Source organism: Heterodontus francisci, chromosome 3 (genome assembly GCF_036365525.1).
Source record: "Heterodontus francisci isolate sHetFra1 chromosome 3, sHetFra1.hap1, whole genome shotgun sequence".
Taxonomy (NCBI): Eukaryota; Metazoa; Chordata; class Chondrichthyes; order Heterodontiformes; family Heterodontidae; genus Heterodontus; species Heterodontus francisci.
The window spans coordinates 191,544,073-191,564,029 of record NC_090373.1 but is presented as its reverse complement, the minus strand read 5'-3'; the positions used below and the strand labels follow the sequence as shown (position 1 = coordinate 191,564,029).

At 41.7% G+C, this 19,957-nt stretch overlaps 1 protein-coding gene across 7 annotated transcripts in view; it reads left to right on the top strand.

The window, feature by feature from the left end:
- LOC137365491 (serine/threonine-protein kinase MRCK alpha-like) overlaps positions 1–19,957 on the top strand; it is a 789,178-nt gene that overhangs the window by 706,088 nt on the left and 63,133 nt on the right. For 4 of the 7 annotated variants that reach the window (XM_068027939.1, XM_068027937.1, XM_068027936.1 and 1 more), the window contains 7 exons: positions 3,137–3,273; positions 4,521–4,660; positions 5,515–5,596; positions 10,794–10,892; positions 14,515–14,731; positions 17,290–17,352; positions 19,164–19,757. In XM_068027939.1, the coding sequence (XP_067884040.1) occupies positions 3,137–3,273; positions 4,521–4,660; positions 5,515–5,596; positions 10,794–10,892; positions 14,515–14,731; positions 17,290–17,352; positions 19,164–19,757 (1,332 nt within the window). The remainder of the gene's footprint in view (positions 1–3,136; positions 3,274–4,520; positions 4,661–5,514; positions 5,597–10,793; positions 10,893–14,514; positions 14,732–17,289; positions 17,353–19,163; positions 19,758–19,957) is intronic. The other 3 variants (XM_068027940.1, XM_068027941.1, XM_068027942.1) reach the window with 1 other exon arrangement.

Genomic DNA, 19,957 nt, shown 5'->3' with positions numbered 1-19,957 from the left:
GGAAACATCCTCTCTATGTCTACTTTATCAATCCCCTCAATCATCTTATATACCTCAATTAGATCTCCTCTCATTCTTCTAAACTCCAGAGAGTAAAGGCCTAAACTGCTCAATCTCTCTTCATAAGACAAACCCCTCATCTCTGGAATCAATCTAGTGAACCTCCTCTGAACTGCCTCCAATGCAACTACATCCCTCCTCAAGTAAGGGGACCGAAACTGTACGCGATACTCCAGGTGCGGTCTCACTAATGCCTTGTACAGTTGCAGCAACACTTCCCTATTTTATACTCTATTCCTTTAGCAATAAATGCCAAAATTCCATTTGCCTTCCTTATTACCTGCTGCACTTGCATACTAGTTTTCTGCGATTCATGCACAAGGACACCCAGATCCCTCTACACTGAAGCACTCTGAAGTTTCTCTCCATTTAGATGTGGTCAGGTCCCATTGAGTTCGGGTCGGGTAGCAGGCCTTTACTCTAAAGGTGCTATATAAGGTGCTGGAACTGTATTAAACACTGGTTAGACCACAGTTGGAGTATTGCGTACAGTTCTTATCACCACATTACGGAAAGGACATAATTGCTTTGGAGAGAGTAAAGACAAGAGTTACAAGAATGTTGTCAGGGCTTGAAAGTTGCAGCTATGACGAAAGATTGGATAGGCTAGGGCTGTTTTCCTTAGAACAAAAGAGACTGAGGGGTGACTTAATAGAGGTGTACAAAATTATGAGGGGCCTAGATAGAATAGACAGGAAGGACCTGTTTCCCCTAGCAGAGAGATCAATTACCAGGGGGCACAGATTTAAGGTGATTGGTAGAAGGTTTAGAGGGGACATGAGGAAAAATGTTTCCACCCAGAGGGTGGTGGGTGTCTGGAATTCACTGCCTGGATCGGTGATGGATGCAGAAACCCTCAATTCTTTTAAAAGGTACCTGGACATGTACCTGAAGTGCTGTAACCTGCAAGGCTATGGACCAGGTGCTGGAAGGTGGGATTAGATTGGGCAGCTAGTTTCTTCGGCCAGCGCGAACACGACGGGCTGAATGGCCTCCTTCTGTACCGTAATTTTTCTATGGTTCTATAAATGTAAGTGGGCTGCAACAACTTCAGGCAATATAAGTGGTGGGGATTTCTGCCCTTGCACCACAATCCTCTGGGAGAAGCACAACAAAACAGGAGTTTGAAGCTTTCTAAAACCTCGGAAAATGGTGTGACCTTGCTCTGCTCACACACTACATAAAAAGCTTGGACTTTCTCTGCCAAATGTTGGGTTCATGTTAAGGTACATGGAGTGTGAACTGAATTCAAAATCTGTGAAAGGAAACACAAATGGTATATTTCCACCTTGTGGATTATCCTGTCCCCTGATGCACAATGGCTTCATTTTCCTTTTAATCCCTCTGTTTCCTGTCCCTTTTCCAGCCAGTTCTAGAATATTAGTAGATACTGCTGCTAACATATCAACTGGTTAGTTATCTCATTGCTATTTGAGGGACCTTGCTGTACTCAATTTCACTGCAGTGTTTACCTCCAAAACTGTGATTACATTTCAAAAGTAATTCATTGACTGCGAAGTGCTTTAGAATGTCCAGAGGACGTGAAATGTGCTATATAAGTGCAGTTTCTTCCTTTGACTTTATAAGGCACTAGGCAAAATACAAGTTTTCTTTTCTTCCTTTGCTCGTTGTCAGCTTGGCTTGGTTGGTAGCACTCTCTGCTCTCAAATCAGAGATTTGTTGGTTCAAGCTGCACTTCAGGACTTGTGCACATAATTGAGGCTGATGCTCAGTAGTCAAAGAATAAGATGTTAAAAGTCCCATGGTATTACTAGAAGAAGAACAGGGGAGTTCTCCCAGTATCCTCCAACATGCCTCTCTTAACCAACTTCAAAACCAGTTTACTGGTCTAAAATCACATTGCTGTTTGTGGGATCTTGCTGTGTGCAATATGACTGCCATCTTTGTCTACATAGCAGTTACTGCACCTCAGTATAACTTCTTGTATGTGTAGAGCTCTGAGGTGTTTCTGAGAAATGTGATGTCACTATGTAATTGCACTTTTTCTTTCATTCACATGATTTACCTTACTGTTCTTGTATTATTAATCTTTTTCCACCACTGCCAGGGTGCCGGTGCCTAAATAATAACGTGGTCAAGATATTACAGCCAAGTTTCACTAGATGAGGCACCTGCTGAGGATACAGACTGTACTTTATGTTGGTATCCCACCTTGTACCCAGCGTAAACTTGAGCTCATCCAAAATTCTGCTGCCCATGTTCTAAGTTGCTACAAGTCCCATTCACCCATCACCCTGTATTCACTGACCTACATTGGTTCCTAGTTAAACAATGCATCAGTTTTAAAATTTTCATTCTTGTTTTCAAAGCTCTCCATAGTCTTGTCTCTCCCTATCTTTGTAACTTTCTCCAGTTTTACAACTCTCCGAGCTATCTGCACTCCTCCAATTCTGGACTCTTGAGCATCCCCGATTTTAATCTCTCCATTGGTGGTGTGCACTTAAGCTGCCTAGCTCCTCTGGAATTGCCTCCCTAAACCCCTCTACCTCTCTGTGTCAGTCATGGCTCAGTGGGAAGCATTCTCGCTTCTAAGTCACAAGATTCCGGGTGTGAGTCCTACTCCAGGGCTTGAACACCAAAATCAAGGAGGAGCTGCTTTCTTTCAGATGAGACATTAAACGATGCCCCATCTGTCTGCTTGGGTGGATGTAAAAGATCCCGTGGCACTATTCAAGGAAGGGCAGGGGAGTTCTCCCCAGTGTCCTGGCCAATATTTATCCCTCAATCAACATCACAAAAACAGATTATCGCATTATCAACTGGTCATTATCACATTGCTGTTTGTGGGAGCTTGCTGTGCGCAGATTGGCTGCTGCGTTTTCTACATTACAACAGTGATTAGTCTTCAAAAAGTACATAATTGGCTGTAAAATGCTTTGAGATGTCCAGTGGTCATGAAAAGTGCTATATAAATGCAAGTCTTTCTTTCTTTAAGACCTTCCTCTTTGACCAATGCCTTGGGAGGTTTTACCACATTAAAGGCACCATATAATTGCAAATTGTTATTGTTGGTCACAAGGTTGTACGATCAATTATGGTGCTGTTTCATTTTTAGTGTGTGGGTTCTCATGCCACGTGACTTGCGCAGACAAAGCACCAGCCGTGTGTCCCATCCCACCCGATCAAACAAAGGGACCACTGGGGATCGACCCGCAGAGAGGCATTGGCACAGCCTACGAGGGCCATGTTCGGGTAAGGGAGAAACAACACAAAGCTGCGGGTTCACAGGTTCAACTGTAAATGAGGTACCTATTATAATCTGAACTGGTGATCACTCTTGTATCATCACTAAAAGAAGTGACACTTATGGCCCCATATTTAGAAAACATCATTTCTTGAGGCTAAATACTGTCCCTTATAAACATTGAAATTATAAATGGGGTAAAGATTCAGCAAAGCTTTATCCACATTTCATTAGAAGATATTATAATTTATACCGGTGTATGCTCCACTCTGCTGTGTCAGCTTCTTTCAGTTTTTAGCAGTCACTTCTGAGGCAGAAGTTTGTCAAGCGCTGCTGTAGGACTTATGTACATGATCTAGGCTGACACTCCACTATGGGAGTGCTGTATTTTCAGAGGTCCCGTCATTCAGAGGACCTTTCTGGCTGTTCAGGTGGATTGAAGATTCTGCAGCATGTTTTGTCAGTATAGTATAGGTGTGGGAACCCTTTTATATCTCACTACCTTATTAAAAAGATTGAATTCTCTTACCCACCTTGTCATCTTTACACAGTTTAATTGGTCACTGCCATCTAGTAAACCATTGAGATTGCAAATAAAAGTGAGAACCAATCAAGGTAAGGTGAACCCAGTACTGAAGCCCAGCAAAATTGTTTAAAAACTTTGTAAACAGTTTGAATTAATGGTGATTTAAAAAGAAATTCCCCACTCTTAGGATAGACTTTGGCCTCCTGCTCCTTCTCAGCCAAGATCCCAGCCGCCAGCTTTAGCCTCACCAATGCTTCTATCAGTAGTTCCAAGGGACCCTCTAGCAAGTTCATTGCACACCTCCAACCCAGTGTATATTGGCGGACATCACAGGACGTGGAGAAATGCTTGTGAGAATCCACTTATGGTCACACAGTGGGGATCTTTCTAGAAGTGATCTGGTTATTCACAAATATGAGTCAGCATCCAGGAGCAAGACAGACTTTTGAGTAAAGACTGCATGTAGCTGATATTTTTTTCCCTGTGGTTATTTGCTTCTTCTTGGGGGGTGCAGAGAAGGGAGAGAGGAAGAAAGTATTCAGTCAAGATGCTCCAGGCATCATTGTGTGGCTCAGGCGTGATGAACCAAATGGTCTTTTTCTGCCCTTCAATTTCGTATGTTTATGTGTTTAGATCAGAAGGCCTCCTCCTGCACCAACATACAAGCTCTTCGAATACCCATGTATCCTCATTTCCATCTCTCAAAATAAACAAATCTTTCCTCACTAGGTACCTAAACCTGCTGGAGTGAAGAAAGGCTGGCAGAGGGCACTAGCCGTAGTTTGCGATTTCAAACTTTTTTTGTACGAAATAGCAGAAGGAAAGGCTTCTCAGCCGAGTGTGGTGGTTAGCCAAGTTATTGACATGAGGTATGTGCACGTAACTCTTCCTCTTCTGTGTGGTCACCTACTTCATCCTATTGTTCACAGGGACCACAGCCAAACCCTATCGGTGATGCTCCATTTTTCCCAAATAGTCCTTCCCTTTTAGTGTCAGCTGTGGCTCAGCACTCTCACCTCTGAGTCAGAAGATTGTGTGTTCGAATCCCACTTCAGAGACTTGGGCACAAAAATCTAGGCTGACACTCTAGTGCAGAACTGAGGGAGTGCTGCAATATCGGAGCTGCAGTCATTCGGATGAGGCTTTAAACTGAGGTCCTCTCAGGTGGCTGTAAAAGATCCCATGGCACTATTTCGAAGAGCATGGGAGTTCTCCTGGTGTCTTGGCCAATACTTATCCCCTCAATCAACATCGCTAAAGCAGATTAACTGGCCATTATCACATTGCTGTTTGTCGGAGTTTGCTGTGCGCAAATAAATTGGCTGCCGTGTTTCTTAAATTACAACAGTGACTATACTTCAAAAAGTAATTAATTGGCTGTAAAGTGCTTTGGGATGCTCTTTGATTATGAAATGCCCGATATAAATGAATGTCTTTTTTAAAATGGTGTTAATTTCTGTTAAATTAAAATTAATTGAAGTTCAGTCTTTTCCCAAGCCTTTAAACCAAAAGATGCAGAGCAGTCTGCATTTACTGATAATCAGAGCACAAATACAATTTGTTACTTTGCCTTCTGTTCATTGCTGGGCCATGAAGGCAGCCGGGTAAATGATTCTCCTTTATCCTCTGACACTGTCAGCAGATCGGTGAGATGTCATTAAGGGCAGAATATTGTTTTGTTTTCTTTTTTAAAAAAAAGGATTTTCTTTTTAATTTCCCCCAGGGATGAAGAGTTTTCAGTTAGCTCTGTATTAGCTTCTGATGTTATCCACGCCAATAGAAAGGATGTCCCCTGTATCTTCAGGGTAAGTGGTCGTGTCGCTATTGCCTGAGGGGGGAGGGGAGGGAAGGATTTTAACAATAACAACAGTCGGCAGAGAGATTACAGTGAAACCCGGTCATCAGAATGTCTTGTCACTTTGTGGCTTCACTAATGTAAGGGAATATTTAAATAAAGATTTGTTTAAAATCTTTCAAACATTACAATGCATTTATTAATTTTTACAGTGTTAATGTTTACTGACAATGCAGTTCTCTGTACTGTCATCAGATTGTTTCTGTATGTTACAGTTACAATTGCTTCCTTTTCCTCTTTTTAATGGATACTTTCCCAATGTGTATTTCCTACTGGGGAACTAAAGTACAAACACACTAAGAAAAAGGTATGAAAGTACCAAAAGCTCCCAAATTGATTCAGGGTTTGCTGTAGTATAATTTATTGCTTTTTCAAGGTTTTCTGGTCCAGACACTAGGGTTCCTTTAGCATCTAGGCCCCTCTTGATGATTAAATAGTGAGTCAGTAGCACATGACCTTAAAATACATTGGGACAAAGCACAGTAGATTAGCATGGGGTTTTCATTTTCATGTAGGAGAATGGAACCTATCTTTTCTAATAACTCAAAAATTCCTCAAGATACATGGATGAGATTAATGCCCTGTTCATTGTAGCATTGTAATCAAGGTTACAGTCTGGTGATTTCAGCCTTTGAGTTCTCAGTTGTGTTAAATTGCCCTAAAAGCAAGAATGGAGTTGGTGGAGATGGGAGCAGTTAGTAACATGTTCCAATAAAAGCCGGGTACATGCTTAATTTAATTCGGAGGTTTGAGCTTGGAGGCACATTATGTTGTGGCCACAGAATGCTCTAATCTGTGTTCATGCCTGCAGCCTTGCACCTACTCACTTCCTAATCTCACCCACATTGCTAGGAGAGAGCAGGCATGAGGTGCTAGATAGAGCTCAGGTTTATATCCTCCCTGTCTTCCTCCATAAAGATCAGAAGCAGAGACAGTCTGGGCTGCACTAGTTTACTTTGTATTGACCTGGAGGCAGGCCTGCCACTGATGGTACAGGTTTAGGACCATTTTGTATTAGTGAAAAACTTCCATAATAGGGTTTATTCTGCCTCAGTGAAACAAAGTGGGAAAGCCCTACTTGAATTGAGGAAATGGGAGCCTCCTCCATTCAAATTCTTATTTACATGTTAGAAATTGGTGGAGTACTATTTGATTATATATTTTTCTCCCTTTGTTTGTGTGGCACGTACCTACGTCTTCCCATTTTGTGCACAATATGTCAGTAAAGGATCGCTCCAAAAAGCATTTTTTGTCTGTGGCCATTGCACAAGTGCCTGTTAACTGAACCATCTTAATTATAATTCCTTGTTTTGTCTGCATGTCATGTAGCACTATAATTACAGTATTAATCTCTTCGAAAATCAAATCAAACATGGCAGCAGGATTATTTCCTGTGTCTTCTGGATTCCCTGCTTGTCATATGCCATGGGGAAAAGGAAGGTGAGCTGTTCCAAAGCTTCTGTCAGTGCTACTAAAAGATGATTTGTCCCGTGATTCATATTTTCTCCTTCCTACCTCCGTCACTCCCACCATTGCTGCCTGCTCCACAGATGCCCGAGGACCAGTAACTTACCACTGGCAGCTGTTAGTGTGTCTACCAGCTTTGTGTCAGGGATTGCCCTGTTTCTAAACAACATTATATTAGGCGGTTCCTTCTTAAATGTGATCATTAGAACAAGAAGGAGCTACTCATCTACTAATGGGGCTTACCTGTAATGTAAGCCTATGGGCCTAAGCATGGACCACTAAAATCACCTGTGAACTTCCTATATTCTAGTGAAAAGTGCCCCAGTTTCTCTCTCTCTCTCCTCATAATTAAACCCCTTTATAGGAACATTAAGAACAGGAGTAGGCCATTCAGCCCTTCAAGTCTACTTCCGCTTTTAATTGGATCATAACACATCTGTATCTCTGCTTCAGTTACTTGCCGCTGTTCCTTGATACTCATACCAAACAAAAATCTATTGATCTCAGTCTTGAAAGCTCCAACTGACCCAGCATCCACAGCCTTTTGGGGGAGAGAATTACATACTTCCTTTGAAAAACTGCTTCCTGATTTCACTCCTGACTGGCCGAGCTCTAAGAATTTGTCCCATTTTCTTGATTCCCCCATCAGAGGAAATGGCTTCTCTGTATCTACCCTGTTGAATCCCTTAATGATTTTAAATATCTCGATTAGATCGCCCCTCAATCTTCCATACTCAAAGGATTAAAAGTCAGGTTTAACCTTCTAAATTTAATCTTCTAAACCTTGGTAGCATCTTAGTGAATCTCTTCTGCATCCTCTTCATGGCCTTGCTATCCTTACCCAAAACTAAACACAGTATTCTACCTGCAGCCTGGCCAAAGATTTTTTATAAGTATCCCATCAGATTTCTTCAATTGTAATTCACGCTCCATATGATAAAATCAAGGATCCCATATAGTTTTTTTTAAATCAACTTGTCCTGCCACTTTTAAAGATTTCTGTATCTGAATTCCTAAATCTCTCTGCTTCTCTACTCCTTTTAAAGTATATTTAGTATATATATATCCTCTCATTCTTCAGTCACATCACACCACCTTAATTTCTCTGCATTAAATATTATCTGACCTTAATCAACCCAATGCACTAACTTGTCCATGTCCTTTTGCTCATTGGCAGTCCTTTTGGCAGTTAACCATTCTAAATTTTATGATCCAACACTGACCCGTGGACAACATCCGTGTTTGCATCCCTCCAGTACAAAAACCATACATTAAACACTCTTTTCTGTAGTTGAGCCAAATATGCTGACAGATTTCCTTTAGTTTTATCATAAACCTCCTTTTGAAGATACTTATAGACAACATCCGCTGTATTTTCTTTATCAATACATAGCTATTTTCTCAAAGCAGTCTATTTGTCTGACTAAACCTGCCTTCTACCAATCCACATTATCTTTAATTAATCCTTGTCCTTCTACGTGAATATTATAGTCATAGAGTCATTACGGCACAGAAGGAAGTCATTCAGCCCATCAAGTCCATTCCAACTTTCTGTAGAGCAATCCAATTAGTCCCATTCCACACCTCCAACCCTATAGCCCTGCAAGTTTGTTTCCCTTAAGTATATGTCCAATTTTCTTTTGAAATCTTTCATTGTCCCAACTTCCACCACCCTCATAGGCAGAGTGTTCCAGGTCCTCAATACTCACTGGGTAAAAAAGTTCTTTCTCATATCCCCACTGTATCTCTTGCCAAAACCTTAAATCTGCGTCCCCTAGTCCTTGTACCATCAGCTAATGGAAACAGTTTTTCTTTGTCTACTTTATCTAAACCTGTCATAATCTTGTACATCTCTATCAAATCTCCTCTCAATCTCTTTGTTCCAAGGAGTACAGCCCCTGCTGTCCAAGCTAACCTTGTAGTTAAGATCCCTTATCCCTGGAACCGTTCTGGTAAATCTCCTCTGCACCCTCTCAAGGACTCTCACATCCTTCCTAAAGTGTGGTGACCAGAATTGGAAACAGTACTGTAGTTGTAGCCTAACCAGAGCTTTATAAAGGTTCAGCATAATTTCCCTGCTTTTGTACTGAATACCTCTATTAATGAAGCCCAAGATCCCATATGCTTTGCTAACTGCTCTCTCACTATATCCTGCCACCTTCAAATATCGATGCACGTGAACCCCAGGTCCCTCTATCCCTGCAAACTCTTTAGAACTGTGCCGTTAAGTCTATATTGCCTCTCTCCTTTCTGCCAAAATGCATCACCTCGTACTTTTCTGTATTAAATTCCATCTGCCACTTGTCTGCCCATTCTTCTAGCCTATTTTGGGCCATGTTATGGTCTCTAGAAGATTACCCACTAATGATAAGCTGGCGGTCTGTAGTTACCTGGTTTATCCCTTTTTGAACCAGAGTGATACACTGGCAATCCTTCCAGATCAAAAGATGTTTGAGAGATTGTGGTCAAAGCCTATGCCATTTCCTCCCTAACTCTCCTAGAATGTTGGAATGCTATTGGGATCCCACTGTCTCATTCACCTTGAGTTCACCAATATCTCAAAATTAACCTATATAATTGCTCCAGCACCACTTGCAACCTTCCATTCCCAGCATCGCATTCATCTATAAAAATCAATAACATTTTCAGTCCTTTGACCTCCATGAAAAAGTTCCCTTTTTAGTCTCCAATTAGCCCAACCCTTTCTTTGGGTCCTATACATTTTTATGTAATTTATATAAAACACTTCACTATTTTCACTTTATGTTTCCTATCATTGCTTCAAAGTTCCTACCAAAGAGAGCTTAGGAGGCAGAGAGCAAATCAGGCAACCAAAAGATCACCCTTTATCATAGCTTGAGAATCAGTTATACAGAAACCAGCCCACGCCAGTGGAGGACTAAATCACATGACATTGTCTCATTTAGTCAGATTTTTTCCTAATATCTACTTTTGTGGTATTTTGTGCTGAGCAGTAATTCTTCAACATAACTGACCTGGGAGTAGTAGTAATATCTTGATATATCTATATGGAATAGTTCTCAAAAGGTTACGTCAATGGATCTGATCCAAGTCTGTTAATGAATCATTGAGATGTGGAAGAGGTTTGGGGCATGATGTACACTGTCGCTGTTTAATACTAAACAAAGATAACGCTGCTAACATTGGTACATGGATAGTACTATCACACCAATATTATCATACAAACCCATATGTGTCTGATCTGCACTGGAGATAGAGTGTAAGAACATGAATTTCCATGTCATAAGCCTTTGATTCTGTCCCCAGGTGAAACACTGTTATCACTGGATTTTATGTCCCCTGTCCCCATAGTTATAGATGGTGCTTTCTGCCTGAACCAACTTATTATTAGCTTGGTCTCCTTTGGAGAAGATTGTCAATCAAACAATCAGATATTAGTTTGAGGATGTTCGCATTGTTGCCCAAGAAGTATATTGCCTTAATGCAGAGGCTGACAGCATTTCTCAACTGTACCACCTGGCTACACTGTCTGTGGAAAATAGCGATCCTTTGTGAAATAGATCTTTTCACATTTTGGAGCCCCTTCTGAATTCAACCTTCTTCCTTTTCTCATCCCCATCTTTGGCAAAGGGGCTGTGATAGTTCAACCCCTTCTGACATGTAGACCTCTGATGTAGCTTTTCTCTTCTCTGCCTTAGGTTCCGCTTACAGCAGAACCGGGTAGGTGGGTTGGGCCCATTAAACAGACCCCGAAACTCCATTCCGCACGCGATCGTAAAACTGCGACACATATTAAGGTATTTTTACTCTGTAAAATTAATGCTGCTCTTTCCTCATGGAGATGATATTTCCATATCTTTGTATCTCCTTGGTACGTACTCCTTGGCGATGTAGACCCTCTAAGGACTACTTACCCACTGTAGAAGACACCTGAATACGATGCTCCTCTTGCTCTTCCCCAGTATAGAATTAAAACTCAACAAGTACCTCTTAAAATACTTCATGGACGTCTTTTTTCTTCCTTATTTATTTTTATCTTTCTCCACAAGTGCAGTGTGACCACATAATTCATGAGCAGCAATGTTTCAAGTGAACTTGTTTAGCCATGAATAAAAATCCTGCTTTGCACCAGGCAACAACTGCAGTGGGATCACAATTGTTCATTTAAAAAGAGTGAATCTAGAAACTGACAGATCATCGAGTATTCCCGACTTGCCTTTCCATGGGTAGTTTAAATTAGTTCATTTTGTATGAACAGTTTTTCCAAAGCAGAAAGAACTTCCTTACCTAATACCCATGTGTCAAGCACATTCACTACAAGTACTGTGGCAGTTCACCTCCACTTCCAAGGGCAAACTAAGGATGGGCAGTAAAAGCGGCCTTGCCAGCAATGCCTATGTCCTGGGAACAATTTGTTTTAAAGTTTTGGCTGTCCCAAACTCCAACTAGCCTATCAGTCCCACTCCCACAAAATTGAGAGTGCAGTTAACTGAGACACAGATTAATGAGGTTCATAATTGAGGAAGTAAAGCTCACTCCTAAAATTGGCCATGTACATTTTTCAGAATCATAGATTTTCTTCAGCTTACTCTCCTGTGGGAGGTAAATAGCACAAGTTGAAAGTCCTGGAAGTAATGATGTGAAAGCTTTATGTTTATCAGTCCAGCGTTAAATCTGTATTACTGAACCCTGCCAAGCTCTATTCTGGAAGAGAAGTTTCCGTGATCCTAACAAGACCGCAGTCATAATGTTGCATATGGATTTGACTGATCCTCTATAAAACTCATTTTAATTTTGGATTACCAGCCTCCTGTGCAACTCCTGCCTAGTTTAATCACTCTCCTAGTGTTGGGGGTTGGTGGGGTGGGGGAGGGAAACACATTCAGTTCCTCACTGTGGTGTAAACAGTGGGACAAGAACTGGGTGATTTGAATTGCTTTTTTCTTACAACCCCAACCTCCATGAAGTATGGTAGCAATTACAGAGCAGAAGCAGGCCATTCAGCCCATCACACCTATGCCAGCTAGGGTGCAATGTTTCTGTTATATGTTGCATGTACTAACAAAGACTGTAATCGCTAAACCATGTGATTATGTCATCATGAAGCAGTGGCATCATAAATGTGAAAACATGATTTTTGTTTTGTTTAACAAGTCTGGAATGGTGATGTAAATACATTAGTTGTTAAAATTGCTACATGTATTTTAATACTATTTATGGTCAGCAGGAGTGATGTGATAATACAGCCACTTATGAAGCTCTCACTTCTCAATGTCTGATGTTTACCAGGTGCATTTTAGCAGCAAAAACATGCCAGAGTTTGTGCTCTTACTGTTACAGTTACAGTTAATAAATGAGAGAAATCATGTGGCAAATCAGGGTTTATTCCACTAAGCCACTATCAGGTCATAGTTAGCACCTAGGAAAATTAAAAATAGAAATCATAGCCTGAAAATAACTGGTTTAAGCATCCTATTAGATTGATTGGTTGTATATAAAACAATAGATTTGATTATATGTATATGGACAAAAATGATCTCTGTTTAGCTTATTGCTTTCTTCCATGACTAAGGGGACTGGCTTCTTCAAAGGCCACAACTGATGGATGTAAAAGACCCCATGACACTATTTTGAAGAAGGGTTCTCCCGGTGTCTCAGGCAACATTTATCCTCCAACCAACACCTAAAACAGATTAAATGGTCATTATCTCATTGTTTGCAGGAGCTTGCTGTGCAAACAATTGGCTTCTGCGATTCCTATATTACAACTTCATTTCAAAAAAGTACCTTGCTGGCTGTAAAGTGCTAAGAGACTTCCTGAGGTCGTGAAAGGTGCTGTATAAATGCAACTGCTTTCTTTTTTTACTGCCACTATTAAAAGTTGCACCAGAATGAGATCAGGTTACCCAGCCGAGGAGTTCTGTTTTCAATTTCCTCCTTTCTTGAGGTCAGTTGTTCACTCCAATGATCTCTTTTCTCCCCTCTATCATATCCTCTCCTCTCCTGAAACTGCTGCCTGTTACAGTGGCACTGTTCCATGGGTACCTTTCAGTTACACTGTACAAGGGGCCAGCTCAGTCCATAGGTATTCAGTCCATCTAATCCTGCAGATGCTCAGGCCAAATTTAATGCTGATGTAGGACATGAATCTGCTATTCCTACAGTGGATTGCTTCACTGAGACAGAGCAACTTAAAATAAAATGAAGCTTGGAGGCCAACAGCTGGATTATTTTCCAGTTCTTGCACATGGACAGCAGAAAGTATTAAAGAGTCATTTATGGCACAGAAGGAGGCCATTCCCCCATTGAGTGCATGCCAGCTCTCCCTAGAGCAATTCAGTCAGTCCCATTCCTCCGCTCTATCCCTGTAGCCCTGCAAGGTTATTTTCTTCAAGTAACCATATAATTTCCTTTTCAAATCATTGATTGTCCCTGCTTCCACCACCCTCCTAAGCAGTGAGTTCCAGGTCATTGCCACTCGTTGCGTAAAAAAAGTTTTTCGTCACACCCCCTGCATCTCTTGCCCAAAACCTTAAATCTGTGTCCCCTAGTCCTTGTATAATCAGCTAATGGGAACAGATTTTCCTTGTCTATCTTATCTAAACTTGTCATCATCTATTACACCTCTATCAAATCTCCCCTCAATCTTCTTTGCTGCAAGGAGAACAATCCCAGTTTCTCCAACCTAACCTTGTAGCTAATATCCCTCATCCCTGGAACCATTCTGGTAAATCTCCTCTGCATCTTCTCAGAATGCTCGAAAGAATGAGTGTCAAAATGTCTGTAATAAAGGCTTAGTGTTAAAGTAGTCATTTCTGTGAAGAAGCAAAACCTGTGGTCATTGAAGCAGGAAAAGAAGGGTTCCATGATAAATATGCCCGAAATAGCCAGTGGACTCGATATGTTATAAGTGGCATCTTTGTAATTGACTCCCATGGTACTGGCAAATGATTAACGCTATTTACCCAATGTGGGTGGCGGCCCTTGATAAGCATGGACAGTATAGTGGTGTGTACTCTGTTAGTGTAGGCTGTCCATTTAAATTATCTTTGTAAAAAGGAGAAGGTTTGTATTTTGTTTGTCAGTTGCACTTTAAAAGTTGTTCACGCAGATAGGGGCTGGATTTTTTTTAAATAGGTGTTAGTCTCCAAGACATAAAGACAGGAAGTAGAACATTCGCGGTGTCAGCACAAGTCAGCCATGCAGTGGAATAATCATAGTGTTAAGTAGGAAGGGTTTTTTTAAATACAATTTGGCTTGCCTACAGTCAACCAGTTTCATCAAAGTTTTTAAATAATCTAATAGAGCACATTAAATAGAGCACGTGAGGCTCAGGTAAAATAAAACTACACAGACAGTTTAACTCTGCGATCAGTGCTGCCTGGGTTCTCCCTTTTAACATGACTTCATTCTTTGCAGGTTACAGCCTCCCAGCTGTCAACATCCAATAACAAGTGTTCAATCCTGATACTGGCTGACAGCGAGAATGAGAAAAATAAGTGGGTGGGGCTGCTGAATGAACTGCACCGGATCCTGAAGAAGAACAAACTCAAGGACCGATCAGTCTTCGTTCCAAAGGAAGCTTATGATAGTGCCCTGCCACTCATTAAGACAACGCAGTCGGCTGCCATCATAGGTAGGAGCTAGCTGACTGCCTTTTCATTGAAGCTGATATCTCTTGGCATGTAACATCATAAAGAGTAATCAGCTGCCATGTTTACATAATATAATTTATATAATAAAAATAGTGATTACACTTCAAAGGTGTAATTGGCTGTAAAGCAGTTTTTGATGTTCTGAGGACATGGAAGGCTCTATATAAATACAAATTCTTCCTTTTAATTCAACATAGCAAAAACTTTTAGTCAGATTTTCCTTCCTGTCTTCCCAGTGTCATTGTTGGCTCAGTCACGCCAGATCAATACTGAGGGAATGCCATCTTTTGGATGAGATATTCAGTTGAGGCCCCATCACCCTGTTCAGGAGGAAGTAGAGCAGCAGAATCATCCCTGTGTCCTGGCCAGCATCAGCATTTACCAAAAACACAGATTAGCCTGTAATTCAACTCTATACTGTTTGTGGGACCTTGCTCTATGTAACTCAGCTCAGCTGCTGTGTTTGATAACATAACAAGAGTGACGACACTTCAAGATAATTCATAGAATTTAGAATTGACAGCACAGAAACAGGCCATTCAACCCAACCAGTATTTGCTGGTGGTTATTCTCCCTATGAGCATCCTCCCATCTTGCTTCATCTCACCCTGCCAACAATTCATTGGCTGTGAAATGCATGGAGACAACCTGAGGATGTGAAACGCATAATATAAATACTCTGATAAATAGTTCTGATGAAAGGTCAGAGACCTGAAACATTAACTCTACTTCTTTCTCCACAGATGCTGCCTGACCTGCTGAGTATTTCCAGCACTTTCTGTTTTTATTTCAAGTTTCCAGCATCTGCAGTATTTTGCTTTTATTAATATAAATACAAGTTTGTTGTTTTTTTCTTCCACTTCTTTCTTTCTTTCCCTCCCCCCCGTCCCCATACTGCGCCCCACCACCCTCCAAGAATGAGTGATGACATAGTGCCGAATAAAAATATAAAAGACTGGGAGTACAGAGCATGTCTGAAAAGAGAAAAGATAAATTAATGTTTTGGATTGTGACCGGTCATTGAATCATTGAAGTTGACAGGGCAGGTTGATAAATAGGGGCATAGGGTACAAAAGCAAGGAAGTTATGATAAGCTTGTATAAGGCACTGATTCGGCCTCAGCTGGAGTATTGTGTCCAATTCTGGGCACCAGACTTTAGGAAGGATGTGAAGGCATTAGAGAAGGTGCAGAAAAAGTTCACGAGAATGATTGGAGAAGCTAAGAGAAGATTAAGAGGAGATTTGATAGCGCTGCTCAAAATAATGAGGGGTGTGGACAGAGTCGATAGAGTGAAACTGTTCTAGTTGGAGGAAGGATCCAGAACCAGAGAACACCAATTTAAGATGATTGGCAAAACACGATATGAGCAAAAGCTTTTTTACGCAAAGAGTGGTTAGGATCTGGAATGCACTGCCTTAGAGTGTGATGGCGGCAGATTCAATCGTGACCTTCAAAAAAAGAGTTTGATAATTATCTGAAGAGAAAATATTTGAAGGGCTACGTGGAAAGGGCAGGGGAGTGGGACCAGCTGAGTTGCTCTTGCAGAGCTGGCACAGACACGATGGGCCGAATGGCCTACCTTCTATGCTGTAACCATTCTACGATTCTATTGTCAAAGGTGATATTCAACAATAAGCAGTTACTGTTGTGTCACTCGTATGAGTGTAAGCTCAGCTAAGAGTTTTAATGGAACATTCACAGGGTGTTGTAGTTGGTAGATGATATTCAGTGGTGCGGAGACAGTCTCACTGTGACACCGGACATTGAACAGATTCACCGAAGGTAAGAGACTCTTCCAACTTTTTTTTATGGAGAAGGAGAGGGGGCAAGGACTTCCCATCAGACAAGTTTGTTCCTTGAAGGGGCTTGTCTATGCTTTCTCAGGTTTAACCCAAAGTGGTTCATGTTCTGGAGGGTAATTGTTGGATTTTGTAGAATTAGAATTGTAGATCTTAAATCAGAAGATATAAATAACCCAATGGATCTTTTCTGGCTTATTTTCATATTTGGCATTTCCACGTTTCTTTATATGTGAGAACTATGACATAACAGGCTTCACTAATCCACAGAATAAAAGCAAAAAAAGCAGATGCTGGAAATCTGAAATAAAAACAGAAAGTGCTGTAAATACACAGCAGGTCTGGCAGCATCTGTGGAGAGAGAAACAGAGTTAACATTTCAGGTCTGTGACCTTTTATCAGAACTGGCAAAGGTTGGAAATGTAATAGGCTTTGAGCAAGTGAAAAAGGGGAGGGGAGGGGTGGGGAAAGAAGAGTTAAGGCCACAATCAGATCAGCCATGATCTTATCAAATGGCGGAGCAGGCTCGAGGGGCCCAAGGGCCCTACTCCTGCTCCTAGTTTTTGTGAAATGTGCTGTTAAGGCACAGTGTGACTGGTGTTGTGCTGACTTAGGACTGCTTACTATGTGATTGGTATCTCACACCTTCGTTAAGCATAAAATATTGATCTATAAGAGGAAACCATGATGTAGGTGCCATATATTAATACCTAGGCCCCTCACTGTTCCTGTATTCCAGATCATGAAAGGATAGCACTGGGAAATGAAGAAGGATTGTTTGTAGTGCATGTCACCAAAGATGGTAAGTGGATTTCTTTCTCACCTAACTGACATACTTTCACTGAACAAGTCCTGTACAATTCTACATGTTTCAGATTTATTACTCGTTCTGTTTATCAACAACATAAACAGCAAATACATTTCAAACTTTGTTCCTTACTTTTTTGAGCTCCTCTGAGTATTCATTTGTTGTGTAATTTAATTGTAAATTTTCTCCTAGAGTTTCCTCACAAGATCTTCAAACTGGAGATGTTCAGGTGGTTTAATTCAGGGATGTCCAGCCTCTTGGAGGTGTTGGACTGATACACATATCACAGTCAGAGTGGGTTGCAATTGGTTACACAAAAATGTGGAGCCCTATACAAAAATATGAGCACTCTCCATACAAAATATCCAAGCAGCCCCACCCCCAGTAAAGACTACAAGCCTCCCCTAACAAGTTCAAGTCCCATTTCAAATCTACAAATTGCACATGTTCAGAATGCACAAATGTAGTTCAACGTTTGGTACAACCATTTCCTAAAGTAAAAATTTCCACTTGAAGCCTGGGATTGCTTGCTTTCTCTTTGCTTTTTCTCTTTCTCACTTTTTCTCTCTTGCTTTCTTACTCTCGCTTTCACACTTTCTCTCTCACTTGCTTTCTCTCCCTCTCTTTCTTTCTCTTTCTTTCTCTCTCATTCTCATGCTTTCTCTTGCATTCTCGCACTCACTTTCTCTCTCGTGCTCACTTTGTCGCTCTTGCTCTTTCTCACTCTTGCTTGCTCTTTCTCTCGCTCATGCTTTCACTCTCACTTTGTTTGTCTCATGATAGAAATTAGAATCTATCTGACTGGTGTAAACCAGTAATATTGGCCTGTTCTATGTGAACAAAACACAGATGAGATAATCAATTGGCTTCAAAATTACCTTTTCTCTCCATACCACTCTTTAATTCCTCTGTATCCTTTTTCTTTCTCTCTCCTCATTTGCCCTCCTCTATCTCTCCTTCCCCTGCTTTGCCTCTCACTTTATCCCTTCTGTCTTGAAGGAGGAGGATAGAAGGAGAGGTAGAGGATGGGGTAGGTGGACTGATGAAAGAACAGGATGAGGACAATGGGGGTCTGGTGTTATTTCCTTCCAGTCTGTGGCCTACATTTTTCTTTTCATGGGGAGGAAAGGTTTTTAAGAGTCTGGGTTGTCTTCTCAGTATGAAGTGGTTGGTCAGGATTTACTCTTCTTGGTGGGTGGGAAAGGAAGGATTTGCTTTCATTGTGGGTGGGGAGTGGTTTGAGTCTACCGTCTACCTTAAAGAAAGTGCTTGCAGATAAACTGAATAAGGAGGAAAAGATTTGTCTTTATCTAGCGCACCTTATCACAGCTGTCAGACATCTCCAGGAGCTTTACTATGTCCACTGTGGCTCAGTGGTAGCACTATCACCTGTCAGTCAGAAAGGTCGTGAGTTCATGTCCCATTCCAGAGAGGAAGTACTACACTGGAGTTGCCGTTTTCAAATGAGACATTAAACCAAGGCTCTGTCTGGCCTCTCAGGTGAGCATAAAAGAGCCCAGGGCACTATTCATAGAAGATCAGGGGAGTTATTCCCAGTTTCCTGGTCAATATTTATCCCTCAGGCAACACAATGAAAACAGATTATCTGGTCATTATCACATTGCTGTTTGTGGGGGCTTGCTGTGCGCAAATTGGACTGTATTTCCGACAATACAACAGTGACTACATTTCAGAAGTACCTCATTGGCTGTAAAGTGTATTGGAATGTCCTGAGGTTGTGAAAGGCACTATAGAAATGTACATGAGCAGAATGAAAACTTTTCATTTCCTCTTCTCTTCGGCAGAAATCATCCGTGTTGGTGATAACAAGAAGGTCCACCAAATTGAGCTCATCTCAGGAGAGCAGCTGATCGCTGTCATATCCGGACGAAACAGGCACGTCCGCCTCTTCCCAACTTCAGCCCTTGACGGCCGGGAAGGCGATTTCTTCAAACTGGTGGAGACGAAGGGCTGCCAAACGCTGGTATCGGGTTCGATGCGCCACGGTGCGGCCACATGCCTGTGTGTGGCCATGAAACGGCAGGTGCAGTGCTACGAACTCAACCAGAGCAAAACTCGTCACAAAAAGTTCAAGGAGATCCAAGTGCCGGGCAACGTGCAGTGGATGGCCATCTTCAACGAGCGCTTGCTTGTCGGCTATCAGTCGGGTTTTGCCAAGTACCCTCTGCAGGGAGACGGGGGCCCCATCAGCCTACTCCACCCTGACGACCACACGCTTTCCTTTATCACTCAGCAGCCCAACGATGCAATCTGTGCAGTGGAAATCTCGGGCAAGGAGTATTTATTGTGTTTCAGTACTGTGGGCATTTATGTGGACTGCCAGGGTCGAAGGTCAAGGCAGCAGGAACTGATGTGGCCGGCTATTCCCACAACATGCTGTAAGTTGGTTTGGTTCTACTTGTAGATCTGGGGGTTGTCCAGCTAACTAATTAGTGTGTAAAGCTATTTGTAAGTGCAGTACTCAGCAAAACAGCTCAAAAACATCCTGGCCCCCTTTGTGTTGAATAAGCCAATTCCCACAGAGGCCAGCACTCGGAGGCGCTTCGATGTACAAGTCAAGTGCCATCAACACAGGAGA